Here is a 25752-nt window from a genome sequence, read left to right as displayed (position 1 = left end):
AAGCACTTTATACATATTTACATTTTTAAATCTATTAACAATCCTGTGAAACTGGTAAACTTATTCTCCTTTTGCAAATGAGAATACACACAGAGAGGTGAAGAAAATGATCCATGATCAAAGAGCTGGTGAGTGGTAAAGATAAACCATTTTGATCCCACATCTTCTGTTCTTTACCATTATGAGACCTAGCTTTTAGTGACAGAAGGTACATGAAAAGAATATGGGCAAAAGAAAACAAGATAGTAAGTGTAATCTTTTGGATTTCAGGCTTGTATAAATGGATGGAAAATGATGCCATTTAATGAACCTTAGTACACTTGCAGAAAGCGGGGTTTATAGAAAATGAGTTTAGTTTGGAAGAGGGTGAACTTCAGCTGCTTTTATAGAACCACACAAAAATGGCGAGTAAGCCAGAAGTTTAAAGCAGAAGCCAACACTGGTGATACTGAGTTGGGAGTCAGCACTTAAAAGAATAAACCATGGATGTGGATAAGCTTATCCAACAAAAGAATACAAAGTGAAAAACATAAGACTAAGCAAGCTTTAAGAAATTCCGTATGTCCATATGAAGACTGAAAAAGTAAACTGCAGAATGTAAGCCAAGAGAAAAAAAATACTTCAGGGAAAGAATGATTAACTACATTGAAAGCTACTAAGAGATAAAGGTATCTTATTTTTTCTCATCATTGTCCTTAAGTTTAAAAAGGCAGATAGCCATATAGTCTCAACAATCCTAAACAAAAACTTGCCATAAATGACAAAGAAAAAAAAAACTTACAAAAATGAATAGCCTAAATTTTTCTGAAGCATTTAACTATCAAAATATTTGACATTGATCTAAAAACTTCCATTATTAAGTTTTCAATATTTTAGTCTTTACTGCATAAACATGAAACAGTTGAAAATATTTTTAATTTATATATAAATAATAAAATTATTCTTACCTGTATAAAAAAAGATCTTTGGCAAGTCTCTTAGGACCAATGATTTTGAAGATAATTTCATATGTTTCAAGTGCCTTTCGATGAACTCCACCTGGTAATGCTGGATGTAGGCATTGAGCTAGGCGTTTGCCTATGGTCAGCTTTTTGGGTACTACTTGGTACTTTGCATTATTTTGTAAAACCTTGAAGAAAACATTGTAATTCAGTTGAGGAAAACAAAAATATATCTTTTATTTCCATTTTCTAGCACAGAATTATCAAAAATCCTTATAGGACTTCTTTAGGCTCTAAATATTTATAAAGGATGCCAAATTACTCTTGCCTCAGTCAGTTATATCAGTATATGCCATATTTAAAATTAAAACTGAGGATGTAAAAAAATTATTTTGTTAAAAACTAAACCCACCACATGGTAACAGAGACAGCATTTTTATGTTAAAAAAATCACAGTATTTTGCCAACAAACTTATTCATAAAAGAAGGAAAGGATTTAGATTTTTGCTGATCTCTAATGTCAGTCAGCCTTACATCTATTTTTGATATGCTGAAAGATATGAAGGAAATTGGATCTCAACATAAATATGTAGGTGGAAGAGGGGCAACCATTGCTTTAGTATATCATATGATAGCAAGGAATTCTAATGCTTAAAAGAATCTACTTAAGATTATAAATGCCCATTTGTTTTTGCTGATTTAATTTCCCAAGTGGACCAAATACAACTAACTGTATTTATTCAAACATAGTATTTCTTTAGAGATAATGGTCAGATCAGAATTTATAGACAATTCTATTTTATAAACCACCCAAGGAGATTTGTTAAACAACAAAAAGAACTTTATAAGTAAGTTCTTCAAAGTATTAAAGTGTTGATAGAACACTACAAATAAACACTCAGAATAAAAACAGTATAATATGCTAGAATTGGAATTTAGAAGAAATATAAAAAGTCATTTATTTTGCAAAAAAAGAACAGAAGTTAAAATACATAAAATGACCCGCCAAAGGTACCACAATAGAAAAGTCAGGACTAGATCTCCCAAATCATTCATTCATTCATTCATTCATTCATTCATTCATTCATTCACGGCACAGAGAGAGAAGCAGAGACACAGGCAGAGGGAGAAGTAGGCTCCCTGTGAGGAGCCTGATGTGGGACTCGATCCTAAGGGATCATGACCTGAACCAAAGGCAGATGCTCAACCACTGAGCCACTCAGGTGCCCCTAAATCTCCCAGTTTATAACAAAAGTAAAGGTTTGAACTGAGGTCCAATTAGAGATACCATTTTCAATGTTCTTCCAACTACAATCTTTTAATTCATTGGATGCAAAGAATGTAAATAAAATTAAATCTATAAATGAAAAGCAAGATAAGGGTAAAACACCAGGAATAATACAGCTATGAAAAATATTTTTCAACTAGCTACTTCTATTAACAAAATATTAATTTGAATTTTAAACACAAAGCCAAGAGTCAATATTTACATATTTTAATTCGGTTTTTTAATAATTTCCACACCCAACGTGGGGGTCAAATTCAAGATCCTGAGATGAGGAGTCACATGTTCTTCCAACTGAGCCATCAGGCACCCTAATATTTACATATATTTTAAGGAAAAGTATAATTATCTCTGCAGAAGAAAATTTAATGATCTATAACACAAAATGTTTTAATGAAAAAACTATTAATACCAAATTAAATTTTAAAAGAAGAGTAAAATATAGCATCATTTTTTTAAAGGATTTTATTTATTTATTCACGAGAGACAGAGAGAGAGAGAGGCAGAGAGACAGGCAGAGGGAGAAGCAGGCCCCATGCAGGGAGCCCTACACAGGACTCGAGCCTGGGTCTCCAGGATTACACCCTGGGCTGAAGGTGGTGCTAAACCGCTGAGCCACCCAGGCTGCCCTATAACACCATTTTCTAAAGGCATTTCTGAATTGAAAAACTTGTATAAATTTAGTATATTAATAAACAATAAAATTTTATATTAAAACATGTATTTAAACTATCTTCAACAAATTTATATTACATATATTACATATAATCCATGCCTGTTTTACAACCTAAAGTAAGGTTTTCATGACTTGCATATCCTACTTTGGATTATCTGGATATGGTAAAATGTTTTCATAAATATTTAGTAAAAAAAAAAAACTTATGTACTCAATTATGTATATTAATTTCTGCAATTTAATAAACTGCTTTTAAATAGCATTCCTAGTAAGTCCTCAGAAAGAGACTCTTCAGGGAGCCTGAGTAGCTCAGTGATTGAATGTCTGCCTTTGACATTCCTCAGATTGTGATCCTGGGGTCCTGGGATTGAGTCCTGCATCAGATTCCCCAGAGGGAGCCTGCTTCTCCCTCTGTCTATGTCTCTGCCTCTATGTCTCTCATGAGTAAATAAATAAAATCTTTAAAAAGAGAAAAAGAGAGAGAGAGAGACACTCTTCAAAACAAGAAAGAACCTCATTACCTTTAAAGCACATTCATACTTTTGGAGTGATTTCTTGAGATTATTGTAAGAAAAATCTGACAATTTATCAAATCTCAAATGATAAATCTTAGAATTTAACATGTCAAGCATTAGTTTGTACATTTAATTTTAAGATAAATCCTTGGCACATTAAAAATGAAAGTTATTGTTTAAAGATATCAAAATAATTATCTGTAGTATGTATGAGGTGACACAGTAGTGTCCTTGTAATGTATTTTAAGACAATTTCTTTCCTAATTGTATGCTCAGCTGTATGATGTTAATACTTACTGGGAGGGTTCTCATTTCCTATCTTCTTCTCCACTCCATTTAATATTTAAAAGCATTCCAATTCAATAATAATGGCTAAAAAAAAAATCCCTCCCAAATCCCCAAAATCAAAACTCTAGGTGTGAGGTGCATAGTTTGATCTAAGTTAAAAAACAAACAAGCAAACAAAAAAGTGTTAAAATTTAAAGCTATGAATTGATCCAAAAATGCCATCATAATAAGGGCTTAAAACTGGACATGTTAAGAGGAAATATTCAAGGTAAACCTCCAAGGCCTAAGCAACTACTGTCACTTTTGTAAAAAGTACTGAATATATCTAAGAATTCCTTGGATAAAAAGTTTTCCTTACTGTTCTATACCATTTGTAAAAGATATGAGTCACCACATTCTATACGCAGTTTTTAATTTTGCTATCAGAAACTGTAGAACCATATCTGATGCTCAATTACAGAAACTTATTAGCCTTCAGAGTTAGCATATTTGTTTCCTAGTCTTATGTTTTTTTTTTGTTTTTTTAAAATTTTTAAAAGATTTTATTTATTTACTCATGAGAGACACAGAGAGGCAGAGACACAGGCGGAGGGAGAACCAGGCTCCATGCAGGGAGCCCGACGTGGGACTCAATCCCAGGACCCCAGGATCATGCCCTGGGCTGAAGGCAGGCATTAAACCACTAAGCCACCCAGGCTGCCCTAGTCTTATGTTTTTAATGGCAATGATGGAATATATTTTTCAAATACTGTGTTGTTTTAGCTGCAAAAATATGCCTGGCTATACAGACAGGCAACTCATAAAGTAACAGCAGTACCAAAAATAATTCTAAGCTTTAGTTATATTTTTATTATTCTTTACTTCAAATTTTAGAGAAATCTAGTAAGTACAAAATGAGATTTCTGATTTTTACTTCTTTTTATGGAATGGATAAAATGGACATACCTTATTAAGTTTTCCAAGTGCTGATATCAAATCTGCCCATTCACTGGAATATTCAAAATTTTTTAGTGCTTTGTCAATTGCAGCTACATAGTTTCTGTATTTGGAGTCACTCAGTAATTCTAGCTCTTCTGTGTTCATCCTCCCACAGCGTCCCACTAGAGACAAGTTCCAAAGTCATGTAAAACCATTACCTATAAAAAAAAAATTTGCAGAAGGAATCAAAGTTACAAAGTAAAGCATTAAAATGGGCTCATACGCTCTTGCTACAAAACTAGTGGGTAACTTTAAAATGTTTCGTGAGTTAGAAGTGGTCAAAATTGGTCAGCTACTATGTAAAGTCATGAACTATTATAGACAGCTTCAAAGATAATATTCTTATGTTTCTTCCCAGGAATTGGAAAATGACCGTGAGAATGAAAGGAGAGGAAAGACCAGGAAATATTGATACTTCAGTTTAGAAATCATGTTATTTCTCTTTTTCTGATATAACATTTGTGATAGACATATTCCTCTGCTTTGCTTTGATATTAAAATACACTAAGACTGGTTGGATTGGAAATATCAAAGACATGCAAAAAAAAAAAAAAAGAACAGGAAAAAAATTAATTACTTGGAGATCATCTCATTTTATTAAGCAATAAATGAGCACACAGTATAAAGGAACATCAGCTATTTGGAATTAGACTTTACTTTTAATAAAAAAAGAAATACATAGTTCAAAACATGTTCACATATTCTTCGATATTAATTTTAAAAAATGGTTCCAAATCCTGCAGCCCGTTGGGCTGGACTTTGTAACTCTATTCTGACAAAAATAGCAAGGCAGAAGTGAATATATGTAATGGCCAAGACTAGGTCATAAAAGCACTTCAGCTTCCTCCCTTACCCTATGATCATTAGCTCTGGAGAAAGCCAGTTGCTACATGATGAAACACTTAAAGGAGCCCTACTGAGAGGTTCCAGTGAACCTGCCAATAGCTGTGTGAGTGAGCCATTTTAGAAGCAGATCTTTCATTTCCAAACAAACCTTGATTTGGCTGCAGTACCAGCATACTGACTGTAACTTCGTGAAAAGATTCTGAGCCAGAATTACATAACTAAGTCCCCATACTCATGACCTACAGTAATCTTGCTGCTTTAGGCCCCTGATTAGGGGGGTAAATTTGTTACAAGGCACTAGACAACTAACAAAGTAGAGCAGTGAACAGAGCAACTAGATAACTAATAGAGATTTAACTGAGGCTCAATCTAAAACCCAATGCTGCTTCTCCTCTACTTCTCTGGTATCCTATTGGATTTTTATCGAACTCTGTACCTTTCTTTAGGATTCATTGATGTGGAGGAGGGTCTAAGAATGGGACTCACAGGATGCCAACATGATTAAATGAAAGGTAAAAATAGTCTCTTCAACAAATGGTTTTAGGATAACTGGATAGCCACATGTAAAATAATGAAGTTGACTCCTTCCTCACATCTACACAAAAATCAACCCAAAAATGGATGATAGATCTAAATGTAACAGGTATAAAAATCTTAGAATAAAACACAGGAATAAGTTTTTGTGGCCTAAGGCTACACAGTCTTCCCAGAAATAATACTAAAAACATGACAAGCAACAACAACAAAAAATAAACTGGATTTCATCAAAATGAAAACCTTTCTGCTTCAAAAGATATCAGCAAGAAAGTGAAAAGAGGAAAGGACTTCCGGGGAAGATTGCAGAATGGGAGGACCCTAAGCTCACCATGTCCCACGGATTCAAATAATAGCCACATTGGTATAAATGACACAAAAAATGACCTGAAGACCAGCAGAACAAATTCTCCCCAGCTAAATGTAGAGAAGAGGCCATATTACAGAAGGTAGGAAGGGTCGTGACAGATCAGGAGCTAAATGGACCCATGGGACTTTCCATGGGAAGGAGGGACATCTCAGGTGTTGAGAGAGGTGAGAAACAAGACTCACACCAGGGAGCCTGCATGGGGAAGATAAATGACCAGAGTATCTGGCTTTGAAAACCAGAGGGGCTAACTTTTGTCAGTTCTTACAACTGGGAGGGCTTAAATCCTGGTCCTTCAAAAATTAAGAGGCTTGTGAGAGAGCAAGGAGGGAGAGAGGAAATTGAGCCCCCCAGCCTTAAAGAGACAGCACAACAAACAGCTCCAATGAGATACAGCAAAGAAACAGCAGTTTGAAAAAAGCCTGGATATCTGGGAGATCTACTTACTAATCTCAGAGCATGTGCTGGAGGGGCAGGGATCTTTGGGAGACTTCTTCAGTAACAAAGGAGCTGGCAGGCACAATTTCTTTCATAGATACCTGCAGGAACCAGCAGGGTAACAACAGGAGCTACCAAACTTGTGAAGAGTGCCTCCTGCCCACCATTCTCCTACGGAAACACCCCAACCAGCCAGAACTCTATTTCAGATCTTCTCCCACAGCAGACCAGAGCAAACTTTGCTAACAACATGTGACATCCCCCACCCCCACCCCACCCCCACCCACTTCAGTGAACCATTCCTCTCCAACCCATGTACCTCAGTCCTCAGCAGCTGCAAGTTGTTCCTGCTGCTGCCAACCTTACTGACCACACATCCTGTTCTTACATTCTCCTACAGCTCTGTGCTCCCATATCTCTGGCAGACTCAAGAGAAGCCCAAGGTAGCCCCAGACTGGCTCACTAACAAAACAAGGATCAAACACTGTCCATAACAGCAGAGAGTCATTACAGATGAATAAACAGAAGGCAAAAAGCAGCTAAGTCATATCAGCAGGGCATACACAACGCACACAGGAGATATCCCTGAAGCACAAGGTTCTGCTCAACAGGAAACAACACACCACTGGGCACTACAGGCCCTCTTCACAGGCCACTACTTTCAAGAGCAGGAGACATAGCTGACTTTTCTGCCACATATAACAGACACAAAGTTAGATGAAATGAGGCAGATGAATATATCCCAAATGAAAGAAAGGACAAAATCGCAGTGACAGCTAAATCAAACAGAGGTAAAATATACACCTGATAAAGAATTTAAAATAATGGTCATAGGGATACTCACTGGACTATTAAGAAAAGAGTGGAGAACCTCATGAGACCCTTAATAAAGAGACAGAAAACATAAAGAACCAATTAAAGATGAAGAACTCAATAATTGAAATTAAAAATACACTAGATGGAATAAATAATAGACTAAAGGAAGCAGAAGAATGGATCAGTGACCTAGAGGACAGAGTAATGGAAAGCACTCAAGCTGAGCAAGAGAGAGAGGAAGAAATAATAAAAAATGAAAATAGATTTAGATAACTCAGTGACACCATGAAGTGAAATAACATTTGCATTATAAGGATCCCAAAAGGAGAAGAGAGAGAAAATGGGGGAATGTATTTGCAGAAATGAGAGCTGAAAACTTCCTGAATCTCAGGAATGAAACAGAAATTGAGATCCAGGAAGCACAGAGAATCCCCAACAAAATCAACCCAGGAAGTCTACATCAAGACACATAATAATTAAAGTGGCAAAAAGTAGGCATAAAGAGGGAAAGTTAAAAACAACAAGAGAAATGAAAAGTTACATACAAGGGAAACCCTTTAGGGCTATCAGCTAATTTTTTAGGAGAAATTTTGCAGGCCAGAATGCAATGAGCATGCTATATATTCAAAGTCCTGAGAGGAAAAAAAAAAAAAAAAAAAAGAACTGCAGCTAGGAATACTCTATCTAGAAGGCCTTCATTTAGAATAGAAGGAGAAATATAGAGCTCCCCAGGCAAGCAAAAGTTAAAGAAATTCATAACCACTAAGCCATCCCTACAAGAAATATTAAAGGGGACTACTTAAGTGGAAATGAAATATCATAAGCAGAAGTAAGTAGGAAATAAAAAAGCCATAAAAATAAGTATACTAATAAAAATCAGTCAAGGGATTTACAAAATAAAAGGATGTAAAGTATGATATCATATACCCAAACTATGAGGGTGAGAGGGGTAAAGAATGGGTTAAGCAACTGTCAACTTAATATAGACTGCTATGTGCATAAGATGCTATATACAAACTTAACAATAACCACAAATCAAAAACCAGTAATAGATATGCAAAAAATAAAGATAAAGGAACCAACTGTATCACTACAGGAACAAACCATGAGAGAAAAGAGCAAGAGAAGAACAGAGAACTACAAAAAGAACCATAAACCAAGTAATAAAACAGCAATAAGTACATACCTATCAACAATTACTTTGATTTATTTTGAATGTAAATACACTAAAAACTCCAATAAAGGAATAGGGTGACAGAATGGGTAAAAAAGCAACACCCATCTATATACTGCCTACAAGAGACTCATTTCAGACCTAAACAGACATTCGAATTGAAAGTGATAGGATGGAAAAGCTTTTATCATGTGAATGGAAATGAAAAGAAAGCAAGTAAAAATACTTACACTGGGTAAAACATACTTTAAACAAAGACTGTGACAAGAAACAAAAACACTATGTGGTCATAAAAGGAATAATCCAACAAGAAGATATAACAATTGTAAGTATCTATGCACCCAATCCGGAGCACCCAAATATATAAAGCAGGTAATAAAAAACATAAAGGAAATAATTGATAATAAAAAACATACAGGAAATAATTGATAGCAATACAATAACAGTAGGACTTTAATGCCTCATTTAAGTCAATGGATAGATCATCCAAAAGGAAATCAACAAGGAAACAGTGATTTTGAAGGACACAATGGACAAGACAGATCTAATGATATTTTCAGAACATTTCATCCTAAAACACCAGAATATACATTCTTTTCAAGTGCACATGGATCATTCTCCAGAAGAGATCACATATTACAGCACAAAACAAGTCTCAACAAATTAAAAAAGAAAGAAATCATATCATGCACCCTTTCTGACCACAACGCTATGAAACTTGAAATCAATTCCAAGAAAAAAATCTGGAAAGAGCACAATGAATGGAACAACCAAAAAATCAAAGAGGAAATAAAAAAATATACGGAGACAAATGAAAAAACACAATGGTCCAAAATCTTTGGGATACAACAGTTCTAACAGGGAAGTTTATAGCAATACAGGCCTACCTGGAGAAGAAAAATCCCAAACAACCTAACCTCACACTTAAAGGAGTTAGAAAAAGAATGGGCACCTGGTTGGCTTAGTCAATTAAGCATCCATCTCTTGGTTTTGGCAGGTCATATCTTAGGGTCCTGAGATGGAGCCCGGCATCACATGAAGCCTCCTTGAGATTCTCTCTCTCTGTCCTTGCTCTCACCCATGTACACTAATAAATAAATAAATCTTAAAAAAAAAAAAAGAAGTTAGAATAAGAAGAAATTAAAACCCCAAACCAGAAGGAAGGAAATAAAGATTAGAGCAAAAACAAACAAAAACTAAAAAAACCAACAGAACCAGGAGCTGGTTCTTTGAAAAGATCAACAAAATTGATCTACCTTTATTAGCCAGACTCATAAAAAAAGGGGAGTACTCAAAATCAGAAATGAAAGAAAAAAAAAAAAAATAAGAACCAACACTACAGAATTACAAGGGATTACAGGATAATATTATGAAAAACTTTTACATCAACAAATTGGACACACAGAATCCTACCGCCTCCCAAAACTGAATCAGAAGAGAAAATTTGAACAGACCTATCATTAGTAATGAAATTGAATCAGCAGCCAAAAAAGTCCCAACGAACAAAAGTCCAGGACCAGACAGCTTCACAAGTAAATTCCACCATACATTTAAAGAAGAGTTAATACCTTTTCTTCTCAAACTATTCCAAAAAGTTAGAAGAAGGAGGAAAGCTTCGAATTCATTTTAGGAAGCTAGCATTACCTGAACTACAGGTCAGTAACTCTGATGACCAGAGATGCAAAAATTATCAACAAAATATTAACAAACTGAATCCAACAATACATTTAAAAAATCATTCACCACAATCAAGTGGGATTTATCTCAGGGATGCAAAAGTGGTTCAATATTTGCAAATCAATAACCTGTATATCACATTAATGAGAGGAAGGATAAACACCATATGGTCATCACAACAGATGCAGAAAAAGCACCTGACAAAGGACAACATTGTGTTCATGATAAAAACTCTCAATAAAGTAAGGTTAGAGAGAACACACCTCAACAAAATAAAGACCGTATGTGAAAAATCCACAGCTAACAATATACTCAATGCTAAAAAAGTGAAAGCTTTTCCTCTAAGATCAAGAACAAGACAAGGATATTCATTATTATCACTTTTATTCAACAAAGCACTGGAAATTCCAGCTGCAGCAATCAGACAAGAAAAAGAAATAAAAGGCATCCAAACTGGTAAGGAAGAAATAAAACTTTCACTATTTGCAGATGACATGATATTATATATATAAAAATAAACCCTAAGGATGCCACCAAAAGCCATTAAAACTAATAAATCTATAACATCACAGAATCTATAATATACAGAAATCTGTTATATTTCTCTATACTGACAAATGAGGTAGCAGGAAAAATTAAGGAAACAGTTTATTTCTAATTGCACCAAAAAGAACAAAATACACAGGAATAAACTTAACTAAGGAGGTAAAAGACCTGTACTCTGAAAACTATATAACACTGATGAAAGAAATTGAAGATGACACAAACAAATGGAAAGATATTTCATGTTGGGAGATATTCATGGATTGGGAGAACCAATATTATTAAAATATCCATGCTCCCCAGAGAAATCTAGATTTAAAGATTTATTACAAATTCCTATCAAAATAACAACAGCATTTTTCACAGAACTAGAAAAATAGTCCAAAAATTTATATTTGGAACCACAAAGGACCCCAAATAGCCCAAGCGATCTTGAAAAACAAAGCTGGAAGTTACCACAATTCCAGATTTCAAGATATATCACAAAGCTATTATAAACAAAACAATATGGTACTGGCACAAAAACAGGCATAAATCAACTGAACAGAATACAGAGCTCAAATAAACCCATGCTTATATAATCAATTATTCTATAACAAAGGAGGTAAGAATATATAATGGAGAAAAGGCAGTCTCTTTAACAAATGGTGCTGGAAAAACTGGAGAGTAACATGCAAAAGAATCAAACTGGACCACTTTCTTACAGCATACACAAAAGGGAATAAAGACTTAAATGTGAGACCTGAAACTGTAAAATGCCTAGAAGAAAACAAAAGCAATAATTTGATATTGGCCATAGTAACATTTTTCTTGATATGCCTTCTCTGGCAAGAGAAACAAAAGCAAAATTAAATTTGGCACTACACCAGAAGCTTTTGTGCAATGAAAGAAACCATGAACAAAACAAACAGGTAACCTACTGAAGAGAAGAAAATATCTGTAAAATGATCCAATAGGGGTTCATTTTCAAAACATATAAAGAACTTATATAACTCAACACCAAAAGAATCTGATTTAAAAATGGGCAGAAGGGCAGCCCGGGTGGCTCAGTGGTTCAGTGCCGCCTTCAGCCCAGGGCATGATCCTGGAGACCCGGGATCAAGTCCCACGTCAGGCTTCCTGCATGGAGCCTGTTTCTCCCTCTGCCTGTGTCTCTGGAATAAATGAATAAAATCCTTAAAAAAAAAAATGGGCAAAGGACTTGAATAAACATTTTCCAAAGAAGACATATGATACTGTTGGCTAAGAGACCCATGATAAGATGTTCAACATCAATAATCATGTAAATGTAAAGATAAACCACAATGAAATATCATCTTATATTCGTCAGAATGGCTAAAGTCACAAAGACAAAAATAACAAATGTTAACAAGGATGTGGAGAAAAAGGAACCCCCATGCACTGTTGGTGGGAATGCAAACTGGTATAGTCACTGTGGGGGACAGTATGGAAGTTCCTCAAAAATTTAAAAATAGAATTACCATATGATCTACTAGTGGGAATTTGCCCAAAGAAAATGAAAACACTAATTTGAAAAAGATATATGCAAATCTATGTTTACTGCAGCATTATTCATAACAGCCAAGACACAGAAGCAAACAATGTCCACTGATAGATGAATGAATAAAGATGTGGTATATGTACCCACAATGGAGAATTACTCAGCCATAAAATGAGACCATGCCATTTGCGACAACACTGATGCACTTAGAAGGTATGATGCTAAGTTTAAAAAGTCAGAGAAAGACAAACACCATGATTTTACTCATGTGGAATTTAAAAACAAATGGACAAAAGAGATTTAAAAAAAAAAAAAAAACCTCTTAAATATGGAGAACAAAATGGTGGTTACACAAGGAAGGGTCTGTTGGGGTATGTGGGAAATAGATGAAGGGGATTAAGACTACCTGTATTCTGATGAGCACGAGTAATATACAGGATTATATTGTACACTTGAAACTAATACTGGATGTTAATTACAGTTAAATAAATAAATAAAATTGATTTTAAGGATGGTCACACAACTCTGTACTGAAAACTAAATTACGTGTTTTTAAATAGGTGAATTATATGGTAGATGAATTATACCTCAGTGCAGATATCTGTATCTCTACGTATCTACATCTTTTTTTTCTATAGAATGGATCTTAGAGAATCTGTGAATTACCTCGAATTATATGCAAAATTTACCTCTTAAATTTTATTGGGGAGATAGTCTACTATTTTTATAATATTCTCAAAATGGTTTTTAACAAAATCCTCAAAAGGGTTAAGAGTCACTACTCTAGAGCATATAACCTATATTAGTAATAGCTGTTTGCACTGAAAAAAGGTAAAGATCTATGAATCTATTAAATCAAAATTTTCTTGGTTACAGCTGTGACAAATATAAACTTCCCAATTCTCTACCTTGATTCTTTTATCCATAAAATAAAAACAAATCCCCAAATGCCATTTCTAGAGAGATTATCTTAAACAGAGTCACTTGACTAATGAAACTATTTACTTCAGTACATACACCATGTGCCAAGCACTACATCTAGATGCTGAATAAAGAGAACACTCCTGACCTCATGATACTTTCATTCTCAATTGGGAGGGGTAGGTCCTTAAAATAATGCAAAATTTATTTTGGGGGAAAACATACTTTATTGTTATACCTTCATAGTCTGGACTCTCACAGCAACAAAACATAAAGGGAGAAGTTAATAGTAATACAGTAATAGCTGGAGACTTTAACACCTTATTTACATCAATGGACAAATCATCCAGAAAGAATGTCAACAAAGAAACAGTGGCTTTGAATGACACATTAGAATAGGTGGACCTAACATATACAGAACATTCCACCCAAAAAAGAGAGAATACTCTTTTCAATTGCACATGGAATATTATCCAGGGTACATCACGTGTTAGGCCACAAAACAGGTCTCAGTAAATTTAACACGACTGCAATCACACCAAGCATCCTTTCTTCCCACAATGGTATGGAAGTAGAAATCAGTTACAAGAAAAAATCTGGAAGGAACACAAATACATGACACCGCACAACATGCTACTAAACAATAGTTGGGTCGACAGAGAAATCAAAGAAAAAAATAAATAGATGGAGACAAATGAAAATGAAAACACAATGGTCTAACATCTTTGGGATGCAATAAAAGAAAGCAGTTCTAAGAGGCAAGGTTATAGTGACACAGGCCTACATCAAAAAAGCAAGAGGGGTGCCCAGCTGGCAGTCAGTGGAGTGTGCAACTCTTGATCTGGGGGTTTTGAGTTTGAGCCCCACAGTGGGTGTGGAGATTACATACAAAAAACAAAATCCTAAACAAAAAAGAAAAATCTCAAATAAACCACCCAACCTTACACCTAAAAGAGCTAGAAAAAGAACAAAGCTCAAAGGCAGTAGAAGCCAAAAATGACATACAGATGGCCGACAAACGAAAAGATGCTCAAAATCAAAATCATTAGGGTAATACAAGTCAAAACCACAATAAGGTATATCATTTTATTGTCAGAATAGCTAAAAGTAAAGAAACATAAGAAATAACAAGTGTTAGAATATGGAGAAAAAAACCCTTCATGCACCGTTAGTATGAATATAAATTGGTGCAGCAACTGTAAATATAAATTGGAAAACAATATGGAGGTTCCTCAAAAAATTAAAAATAAAAATTCTACATGATTCATTAATTCCACTACTGGAATTTACACAAAGAAAACAAAAACACTAATTTGAAAAGATATATACACCCCTAGTTTATTGCAACATTATTTATAATAGCCAAGATACAAATGCAACACAAGGGCCATGGACAGATGAATAGACAAAGAAGATATGGCACATCTATACAGTGGAGTATTTCTCAGCCATAAAAATGAATGAGATGTTGCTATGTGTGACAACATGGATGAGTATAGATGCTAAATGAAATAAGTCAGAGAAAGACAAATATAATTCCACTTATATTCCATGTTGAATATAAAAAATTACAAATGAACAAAAAGAGGCAATCAAAAAAGCAGACTTTTAAATAGAGAACAAACTGGTGGTTGTCCGAGGGAAGGTGGGTGGGTATGTAGGTGAAATAGATAAGGGGATTAAGAGGTACAAACTTCCAGTTATGAAGTACATAAATCACCAAGATAAAAATACAGCACAGGAAGTATAGTCAATAATATTGTAATAATAATGGGGGCACCACTCAGTGGTTAAGTGTCTGCCTTTGGCTTAGGTCATGATCCCACAGTCCTGGGTTCAAGTCCTGTAACAGACTCCATAGGGAGCCTGCTTCTCCTTCTGCCTATGTCTCTGCCTCTATCTGTGTATCTCTCATGAATAAATAAAATCTTAAAAAATAATAATATTGTAATAATGTATGCTGAGCACTGAGTAATGTACAGAATTGCTGAATCAACAGTTCTACACCTAAAACTAATATTGTCAATTAAATTTCAATAAAAATAAATAAAACAGAGGCATAGGATAATACAAATTAAAGATCATTATAAAAGGCAAATCAGAAGGCCAAAAAGATTTTTATATTTCTCTTAACTGATTTTTATTTTATAAAAGAAAAATAGAGGTCCCTGGCTGGCTTAGGTGGTAGAACATGTGACTCTTCATCTCAGGATTAGTTCAAGTCTCACACTGGGTGTGGCACCTATTTAAAAAAATTAAAAAATAGGTCTTAATTATGAAAAATGCATTTAATAAAATAGAAACAACTGAAAGTAAACAGGTGGATATTTTTGCCAAAGAATAACAATGTTAACGTAATTTTCTATTTAATTGTTAATGCAGATTTTTTTACATAGCTAAGATCATATAGCATATGTCTTGAACTCTATGTTTGTCACCAACATTTTCCACATTAATTTGTATGTAATCATAACTCTTAATGGTTTCATTAAGTGGATATATTATACTTAGTCTTCAAAAAGAGACTGCCATACTAAACAATTAAAGCCATAAACTGATAAAAGAGTTAAATATTAACACATAGTGACATATAAGGAATGAAGGTTAGAATGAACACAAACTAAAGCATTTCTAGTTTTGCTTCTGAGAAATTACAGAAGAACTGTAAAACCAAATTAAGTTTAGAGAAAAAATTCAACTTGACTGGATTATCTGAAAATATATAATAGTATAAAATAACTAAATTATAATCAATATACCTAAGAATAGTGGTAGATAAAGCACATGTATAATTTTTATTGACAAGGATTTTTTCCCCTTGTAATATTTCCAGTGTAAGATACATCATTTTCAAGATAAGATATATAGTATTTGTGCACTGGGAAAATTAACCTGAAAATCAATTTAGAAGTAATTTCTATAAATAAAAGCATTTTTTATTTTTAAAAATATTTTATTTATGCTTGAGAGACAGAGAGACAGAGACAGAGAGACAGAGACAGAGAGAGGCAGAGACATATAGGTAGAGAGAGAGAGAGAAGTACGCTCTATGCAGGAAGCCCGATATGGGACTCAATCCCAGGACTCCAGCCAGGATCACGACTTGAGCCAAAGGCAGGCGCTAAACCACTGAGCCACTCAGGCTTCCCAAATAAAAGCATTTTAATTGTAATAAGACTAATAATCTAATTGTGAAGCAGTATTACCTCAACTGACAGATTTTCTGACATACTTTTTAAATTTGGTATAAAACACTAGCCAATAACAAACAATTAAGTTTGTGGGGTTTAGACTTTTGTGTTTGTAGCTTAAAAAGTTAAGTCAGATAAGAAATTTGCTTTTTTTGGTATTTATTTTTTATTTTTGTATATATATTTTTTATTGGAGCTCGATTTGCCAACATATAGTATAATACCCAGTGCTCATCCCGTCAAGTGCCCCCCTCAGTGCAGAAATTTGATCCTTTAATTATTTTTTATTTAGTTAAAAATTACCTAAATATTTTAATATAAAAAGAGTTGATATAACAAAGACACATATAACTATCTGGTAGAACATTGTAAGCAAAATCTTATGCAAACAGCTGAAAAATGAGAAAGATCTTTTATAGAAATTTCATCAGGAGGGAGCTATTGTACTTTGCTTTTGTGTGAAAAAGTGGTCAGATCCTAGGACTAGAAATTAGGTTTTGCTTCCTCAATGACTTTTAATGAAAATAAAATTACTCATTACATATCAGAAGAAAAGTGTAGGGATATCACTTTTTAATTTTTCATCCAATCTATAACAAATGCAAATTCTAAGTCTCAGGTATTTTATTTTTCCATATTTTATTTTAAAGTGGTTTGATCAGTACTTCTCAAAGTGTGGTGAAGAACCAGTTTTTTTCCCCAGTCGATTGCTGATAAAAATATAAACCATGTACATAGTTGTTGTAGGAATATCAAACATTGAGAGGCACCTGGATGGCTCAGTTGGCTGAGTGTCCAACTCTTGATTTCAGTTCAGGTGATCATCTCCAGATCCTGAGATAAAGCCTTGTGTCCCACTCCAGAGTCTCCTTGAGTTTCTCTCCCTCTGCCCCTCCCCTCATTTGCACTAGTGCTCTCAAATAAATAAACCTTAAAACACACACACACACAAGCAAAAAAAACCCCAATGTCTAATACTTACTTTCATCTGTGTTTATCTCATGTTTCCTTAATAAAGAATTTGTGAATGGCCCACAAATCACACTTGGAACACCACTGGCTTAGATCCTAATGCAAATATAACATTTCCCATTTGGATCAAGGAAACTTTATACACTGCAACTTCTCCAGAAATGTTGTAATACATGGCAAAAACTGCACATGTTCAATAACAAAACTGTGTTTTGTAGAACCCCAAGTCCACAAAAAGATGGGCAGTAGGAGTTAGGGTCTCCAAGCATAGGAATTAATAATGTCAAGACAGCTGGGAATCCAAATCCTAGTTTTAACACTTAGCTGTATGACCTTGGGTGAGATTTGAAACTTCAGTTTCCTCAACCGTAAAACAAGATGATAATACCTAGCTCAATGGCTATCAGAATTAAATAAAGAACATATTAAACTTATCAGAGTGTCTGGCACATAGATAATGCTCAAAGAAGTTATTGCCACCATTAGCACTAATAAAAACAAACAGTATGAGGAAGTAAGTAATTATAAGGACTAATAAATTGTAATTAAGAACAAGATACGGCTCTGAATTTAGTAAAGGTAGTAAAATGCAAAACTGAAGACAGTTAAATTATACCCAATTGTCTCATGAATGCAAAATGTGTCACTGCCAAATGTGTGGGTTTTTTTTTTTTTACTATTTTATTAACCTGTACATATTTAACATACCTATTAAGTTCTAATATATGCTCATAAAACTATCACAACAATCAAGATTCCTCACCAGAATTAAAATATTGAACATGTGCATCACTTTAAACAAGAAACCAAACAAGAATTCTATCACCACTATCAAATGAGTTTTATTTGTTTGAAATTAAAACAAAAACAAAACAACCCCAAACCCAAAACCTATTTCTTGATCAATACAATAACTATTTAATATAACTAGGAAACCTGAAAAGGTAAATTAAGACTGTGGCTTGTTCTTCCATAAAGTGCTGCAGGGAAAGTCAAACGGCATTTATAATTTTTCTTTCAGTATGGAATTGTTGAATCACAATATTGCACACCTGAATCTAATATAATACTGTAAAAAAAAAAAGTTATCCTTGTTAAAAAAATTCTTTCTGGAGCTATTAATAAGCAGTTTTCTAAAATTTAATCTATAATCATATCCCTTGACAATTTAGCTGTTATTTCTAAGTTATAACTCACATAAATTGGACTTGAATTGTCATAAAGCATGATTTAGTGTAGTGTTTTGTCTCATTCAAATATAAAAATTAAACAAAACAGCTGTTAAAGAAAAAAAGACATAGATTTCTCTAGGCAAATTAGACCCTATGAAAATTATTAGAGTTTTCATACTTTACAGGGTGAAAAGGCAAAATTTTAGTAAGAAATAAAACATTCCAACAGACCATCTAATTAAAAAAAAAATTAAGTGGTTATAAAAAATGAATAGACCTAATTTCAGAAAATAACCAAATAAAGATATTTTGGCTAATCTGTTTATTACTAGCTGAGCTCCCTGCTTCCCTGTCTCCATTGCCATGAAAAGTCAGGAGAGGGATGAAGAGACAAAGGACTATTCAGTATTAGCCAATTCTACAAATATATCTGGGGACTTTCCAAGAGTTTTATCACATTCCAACTATGTAAATAGATTACTTAAAGTACCATGAAATTCAAGGGGAAAACTCTAATTGTTCATTATGAATGAAAAAGTACTTTAAAAAATGCTATATATATGTATGTGTATACATACACACACACACACACATATATATACATATACACAGCAGACACTCTTTCCAAGTTTTTTTACCAAATGAAAAATTATCATTCAGTTACTGTTACCACCTAACAAATGAATGTGACAATTATTAACAAATTTATTTCATTTTGGTCAAAAGTTCTAAGTTTCAAAAATTGACACACTAATGATCTTTAGCAAATAATTTATTCAATCAACTCATACAGCCAGTTACTCCAGAGAACTGGAAACTTTCTGGGAAACCTAACAATATAGATAAAATAAAACATCTAACAAGTATTTCACAAATAGGTTAAGGTATCCACTAGAATCCTGATATTCTGTACTTCCCCTCATCTGACCCAATCTCAAACCTTCAAAATATTATACACTCTAAGAAACTCCAAATATGTGGTCAACAGATCTGTAGCTTTTCTCTGCACATCCAGCTGCCTTCTGGTCCTAGCTACCTTCTCAGGATAAGACCTCAGATGCAGCAGAGAAAACAACATTTTAGCTGACCTTAAATTGTGGCTTACTACATGCCAGGCACCATTTAAATGCTTTGCATATTTTAATTAATTTAATCCTATTTGAGCCCATGAAGTAAACATTATTGTCCACACTTAACAAATAAAGAGACAGAGGTATAGAAATATTATAAATGGCAGAGTCAGGGAACAGAAATAGTCTAGCTTTAGGGTTCTAACTTTTTGAGGGGCAGAGAGAGAGTCTCAAGCAGACTCCCCCAGAATGCAGACCCTGATGTGAAGCTTCATCTCACGAACCTGAGATTATGGCCCTCTGATCATGATCTGAGCTGAAACCAAGAGCAGGCACCCCTGGGTGAAGTTCTAACTCTTCACCACTACTCTTCAGTCTCATGGAGGCTTTTTTCCTTTTTATATCCATCCCATTTCAGGGCCAGGGAGTGAAATGTCTTCCTTATTCTCTCAATACTTACCTGGCAAAGTCCCAATCTGGGTTGAACTTGATTATCTGCTTTTTCTATGCCTGAGCTCAAGCAACTGAACATTGCTGGAGAAAAATCATATAACCACAGGGTGGCTGACTGCATTTTAAATTGAAAAACAAACCTCCTCAACCAGGTATTCAACACAGTTCTAAACCACTGTTTCCTTAGTAAATCTACTGCCTAACACAAGCATTTCATACTTTGTCTTCTTTTCAAAACTCTAATACCACCTCCTTCCATTGTTGCTAAAGACCAAACTGCAAATTTAATTAAGAAAACAGAAGCAAATGCCACCACCCAGCAATTGCACTACTAGGTATTTATCCCAAAGATACAAATGTAGTGATCCAAAGGAGCACCTGCACCCCAATGTTTATAACAGCAATGTCCACAATAACCAAACTGTGGAAAGAACCCAGATGTCCATTGACAGACGAATGGATAAAGAAGATCTGGTATGTATACAATGGAATATTACTCAACCATCAGAACGGATGAATACCTACCATTTACAATGACATGGATAGAACCAGAGGGTATTATGCTAAGTGAATAAGTCAATTGGAGAAAGACCATTATCATACGGTTTCATTCATATGTGGAATATGAGAAATAGTGCATGGGACCATAAGTGAAGGAGGGGAAACTGAATGGGAAAAAAAATCAAAGATGACAAACCATGAGAGACTCTTAACTCTGGGAAACAGACTGAATGTTACTCAAGGGGAGGTAGGTGGGGGGATGGGGTATATGGGTGATGGGCATGAAGGAAAGCATGTAATGGGATGACCACTAGATGTTATATTTAACTGATGAATTGTTGAAAACTACATCTGAAACTAATGATGTACTATATGTTAGCTAATTGAATTTAAATTTAAAAAAAAAGGTGTGGTATACATATACAATGGAATACTACTCAGCCATCGAAAAGGGGAATCTTGCTATTTACAACAATGTAGATGGAACGAGAGGATACTAAGTCAATCAGAGAAAGGCAATTAAATGATCTCACTCATATGTAGAATTTAAGAAACAAAACAGAGGATCATAGGGGTAGAGAAGAATAAAAGAAGACTAAATTAGAGAGAGAGAGACAAAGTATAGGAGACTCCTAATCATAGGAAACAAACTTGAGGGTTGCTGGAGAGGATGTGGTGGGGGTATAAGGTAACTGGGCGATAGGCATTAACAAGGGCACATGATGTAACGAGCACTGGCTGTTATATAAGCCTGATGAATCATTGAACTCTACCTCTGAAACTAATAAAAATACACTATAAAATAAAAAATAATACACTGTTAATTGAATTTAAATTAATAAAAATTAGCACACCAATTCAATAAGATATTTAACCATTAAAAATAACTTAAGATCATGAAAGAACAGCAGCAATAAAAAAAGAGAAGCAAAAGGAATGCTTACATTCCCTCCAACAATCTGCAAACCCATATACACTTATATCCTTATTCTCTACTTTCCTGTTGTGAGGAACAAAGGACCCACCTCCATCAAAGACCCTTATGCTCTTTTTGGATCCCATCTCCTCTTGCTTTTCAAGAATTTTCCTAAAGTACCTTTACTGGTTTACTCTTCTTCAGTAAGTTTCTCTTCCTGTGCAGGATCATTCTCCATTCACCTACAAAGCCCTGGAGTCTTCCATAGTAAGAAACTAAAATCCATAGCTTCCTCTGGACTCTCACAGACTCTCTGATTACCAACCCATTTTTCTGTTCTCATTACAAAACTTTCTAAAACATTTTTCTATACTATTTCATTTCTTCATTTCCTCTTTACTCTTCAGCCCACTAAAAAATGCCTCATGACACTCTCCCTCCAAGGAAACCACTCCATGTATGGTTCACCAGTTAACTGCATTAGCCAAAGCCAATGGTCATTTCTCCAGCCTTTCATCTTAATCAACTTCTCAGCAGTATTCAGTACTTGGTTCATTCATTTTTTAGAGATTGTTGTTTCTTCTATAAAGTATGATACTCCCAGAGGTCAAAACTTTTTTTTTTTTTAAGATTTTATTTATTTATTCATGAGAAACACAGAGGCAGAGGGAGAAGCAGGCTCTGTGCAAAGAGCCCGACATGGGACTCATCCTGCCTGGATCATGCCCTGAGCCAAAGACAGATGCTCAACCACTGAGCCACCCAGGTGTCCCCAGAAGTCAAAGCTTTTAAAATTAATTAGATGCTAATCTCTAGATGGAGAAAATTCTGACATAGAGTTTCACCGTATTTTAATTATATATTTATATTCTCACTTTTGATCTCAGTGAAAATTATAAAAATAACACCTGAGATTCAAAAAATTAAAAATCCCACAATTCTAGCAAGATAACAAACAGCAAGTTTTATTTACTTGGAAAAAAGATACTAAAGTTAATCGACATATAAGAAATTATCCATCTGTTAGAAATAGTCTGAATTCTATAAAAATGATAACTAAAGATTTCTTCTAGCTTTAAACTGATTTTTGTGACACGTCATGAGCATCATGAAGTAATTTAGAAAAACAGAACAGTGTGAGCACATATTACAACCTAAAATGATCCTTTAATGGGTAGCTAGGATTCTTTTGTAAGCTTCAAATAGTTAATAGCTGTAACAATGAAACTCAACATATGTCCTTGAGTTAAAGATAATATCCTGTCCCCAAAGCACAGTGGTCAAATAAACATTGCCCAAACATTATTCAAGATGATGATGATTACTAATAGCAGCTCACACTGACTTCGTAATTACTCTGTGGCAGGCCCCATGCTAAGCCCTTTTACACAAATTATCTTCATAACAAATCCATGAAGCAAGTATGCTCATGAAGTCCTGTATGTATGAACATTTTGGTGTTTGAGGTTTCACACAGAATTAAGAGGAGGAAGAAGGAAGAACTCTGGCTGGCTGACACCTAGCCTGGTTCATAATCACAGTCTTCCTCAACTACTATTTTTACCACAACTCTTAATTCTTCTGCCTGACATAGCCTCCCTCTCCTTTCTTACTCAATTTTTCAAAAACCTATTCAGGCTATATAGCCTTTCTTGACTCTTTAACTCATTTTTTAGACATTGTTGTTTCTTTTCCTATTCCACTTATTTTTTAAAAGCACTATAATAATATAAGTACATACATTTCTGTTGTTCCTTGTAGACCTTGGCTTAGGGACAGGGACCAAAACTGAACTCTGAATAACCCAAACCTACGTCACTACTGAATACTGAAAGTGTGTAGGTTAAAGTATAAGGCAAAATAACTATAAATTCTGATATAAAAGGGTTTTGTTTGGTTATTTGTAAAACAAAAATCCTATTTCAATAAATGACCATGGTGGAAGGGGCACTCTATACAGTATGTACAAGAACACAATCTACTCCCCTGAAAAAACAATACCAAAAAAGTAAACATGTGCTCTCATGTGGAATTAATCCTAGAGAGGTGCTACAGGTTGGATTTGGCATCCAAAAACAGAATTATAAATGTGGCTGTCCTTAAATTAAGGATACCCAGGGATGATGCGAAGATTCCTGTTGGATTAGGGGTATGTTCTAGGTTAGAAATTTTATTATGAAGCACCCAAGGGATTCTTTACAAGATCCAGTAAATACAGGTTTTGTTTTTCTCTTGGGAAAGGGAGATAGAATTCATGAGGACTGTTAAGAGGGGATAAAAATAATAGTTAAGAAAACAAGTATTTCAAAGAAGTTACCCACATATTTATGAAACCTGTGGACATCACTGATGGTTCAATTACATATTCTGATTTAGTCATTTCATATTTGTATCAACCACATCTATAGAAAGAAATAAATACTTGTGTGAATAATCTAAAACTGAGAATGTTAACTAAATTTTGGCTTTGAGGTTTATAATGCTTTTTCCAAATGTATCTTTTTCATGTTAAGTATTTAGTAATATTAAATCCGTCTGATTTCTCTATATATACACTGATTGAATTTGGTGGTGGGAAATGAAACTAACTTCTTAGAGGTGGCAAGAGTAAATCTTCTGCCTGAGAGTAAGTACAAGCATAATACACTTAAAGAAAACCTAAATTATTTAGATTGACCATATTCTGGTTTTGTTTTTAATTAGGAGGAGAAAACACTGCTTGTTTTTCAATACACAGAAGGTGAAGTGTGAGATAATGATAAGTAACAAAAATGAGAGTGTGCCTATTCAGAATGATTAAAGAGAAATGTGAAACACAAGATGAAGGACAACATTAATGTTAGCTATCCTACCAAGTGCTTTTTCAAGTTTATTTAAAAAATCATTTTTCAGAAAGTATCCTTCTCAAAATAAATATGCTCATTAGTAGCTATTATTATTCATTTAACAATGACAAATGAGTTTAATCACTAAAATATAATCTTAACTGAAACAGATAAAAAAAATGTAGAAAAAAAGCAAAATTTACAGTACAATTAAACCCACATTAAACAATTATTTCCAAGAAAATAAAATTTAATCATTTTTAAAATAGCATTGTTCTCAGCATTTTTAAAATTAATAAGCAATAGACTATTACAGTATTCAACTTAAAAACAGAGACTGGTTGCTACATGAACATAAAAAATGCTATATTATGTATACTGAATGGCACAAGTTTTTCTGTACTTCCTACTGCATTTAACTGAACATCTGTAAACAAATTTTATAGACTGTGAAGAAAGACATATTTTTTTTTTTCCAAACAACAACAACAAAAAATCCCATGAAGGGTTTTATTTTCTTTTGTAAATTTTATTAAAACTATTCCAAAAGTAAAATCATGAGTAAAACACACATACACAAGATGCAGATTCAATTGTGCTTATGCATCTAGAGAAGATGATCAAAATAATAAACAGGAAGAAACTAACATTTTAGCCAAGTAATTTTGCATATAGAGACAAACAAGAAAAGGATTAACATTGGACACAAACCATGCATGTGTCTGTGCACATCTGTTTATTCAAAGTTTTAAATGAATGGTGCTGGACAGGAACTAGCACTGCAGGGGTTAAGTCCCTTAAAGGGCAAAGGAAAGCAGCTGTAATTAGTTTTGAAGATACCGAGATACTTCACAGAGACAAATGAGAATTCCCTACAGCAGACCTGCCTCTGCTTTTCTATCTCTTCTGATGTTCATCTCGTCTCATGTTTTAAGATTAAGATGAAAACAGAACAATAGTTTTAATATCATAAAAGAACAAAAGAACCTTGCTGAGATGTTACCTGGCAAGAGAGAGAATTAACTCTAGATATATTGGTAGATTCTGAAGCACCTAATAGAATCAGAACCAAAATATGGTGTTGCTTATTGTAAAATCTTTATTCAGAGTCCCTTTACAAAAACTGGGTATCCTCTGAAACACTGATAAACC

The 25752-nt window shown here is 34.1% G+C and overlaps 1 protein-coding gene across 13 annotated transcripts in view; it reads right to left on the bottom strand.

The window, feature by feature from the left end:
- The window catches only part of DOP1A (DOP1 leucine zipper like protein A), a 110871-nt gene that overhangs the window by 71797 nt on the left and 13322 nt on the right, over positions 1-25752 (bottom strand). For all 13 annotated transcript variants that reach the window (XM_072736215.1, XM_072736176.1, XM_072736203.1 and 10 more), the window contains exons 2-3: positions 4651-4841; positions 948-1129 (exon numbers count right to left, since the gene is read on the bottom strand). In XM_072736215.1, coding sequence (XP_072592316.1) covers positions 948-1129; positions 4651-4788 — 320 coding nt within the window. In that variant the 5' untranslated portion in view covers positions 4789-4841. The remainder of the gene's footprint in view (positions 1-947; positions 1130-4650; positions 4842-25752) is intronic.

Source organism: Vulpes vulpes, chromosome 1, assembly GCF_048418805.1.
Source record: "Vulpes vulpes isolate BD-2025 chromosome 1, VulVul3, whole genome shotgun sequence".
Lineage (NCBI taxonomy): Eukaryota > Metazoa > Chordata > Mammalia > Carnivora > Canidae > Vulpes > Vulpes vulpes.
This window is presented reverse-complemented; position numbering and strand designations above follow the sequence as displayed.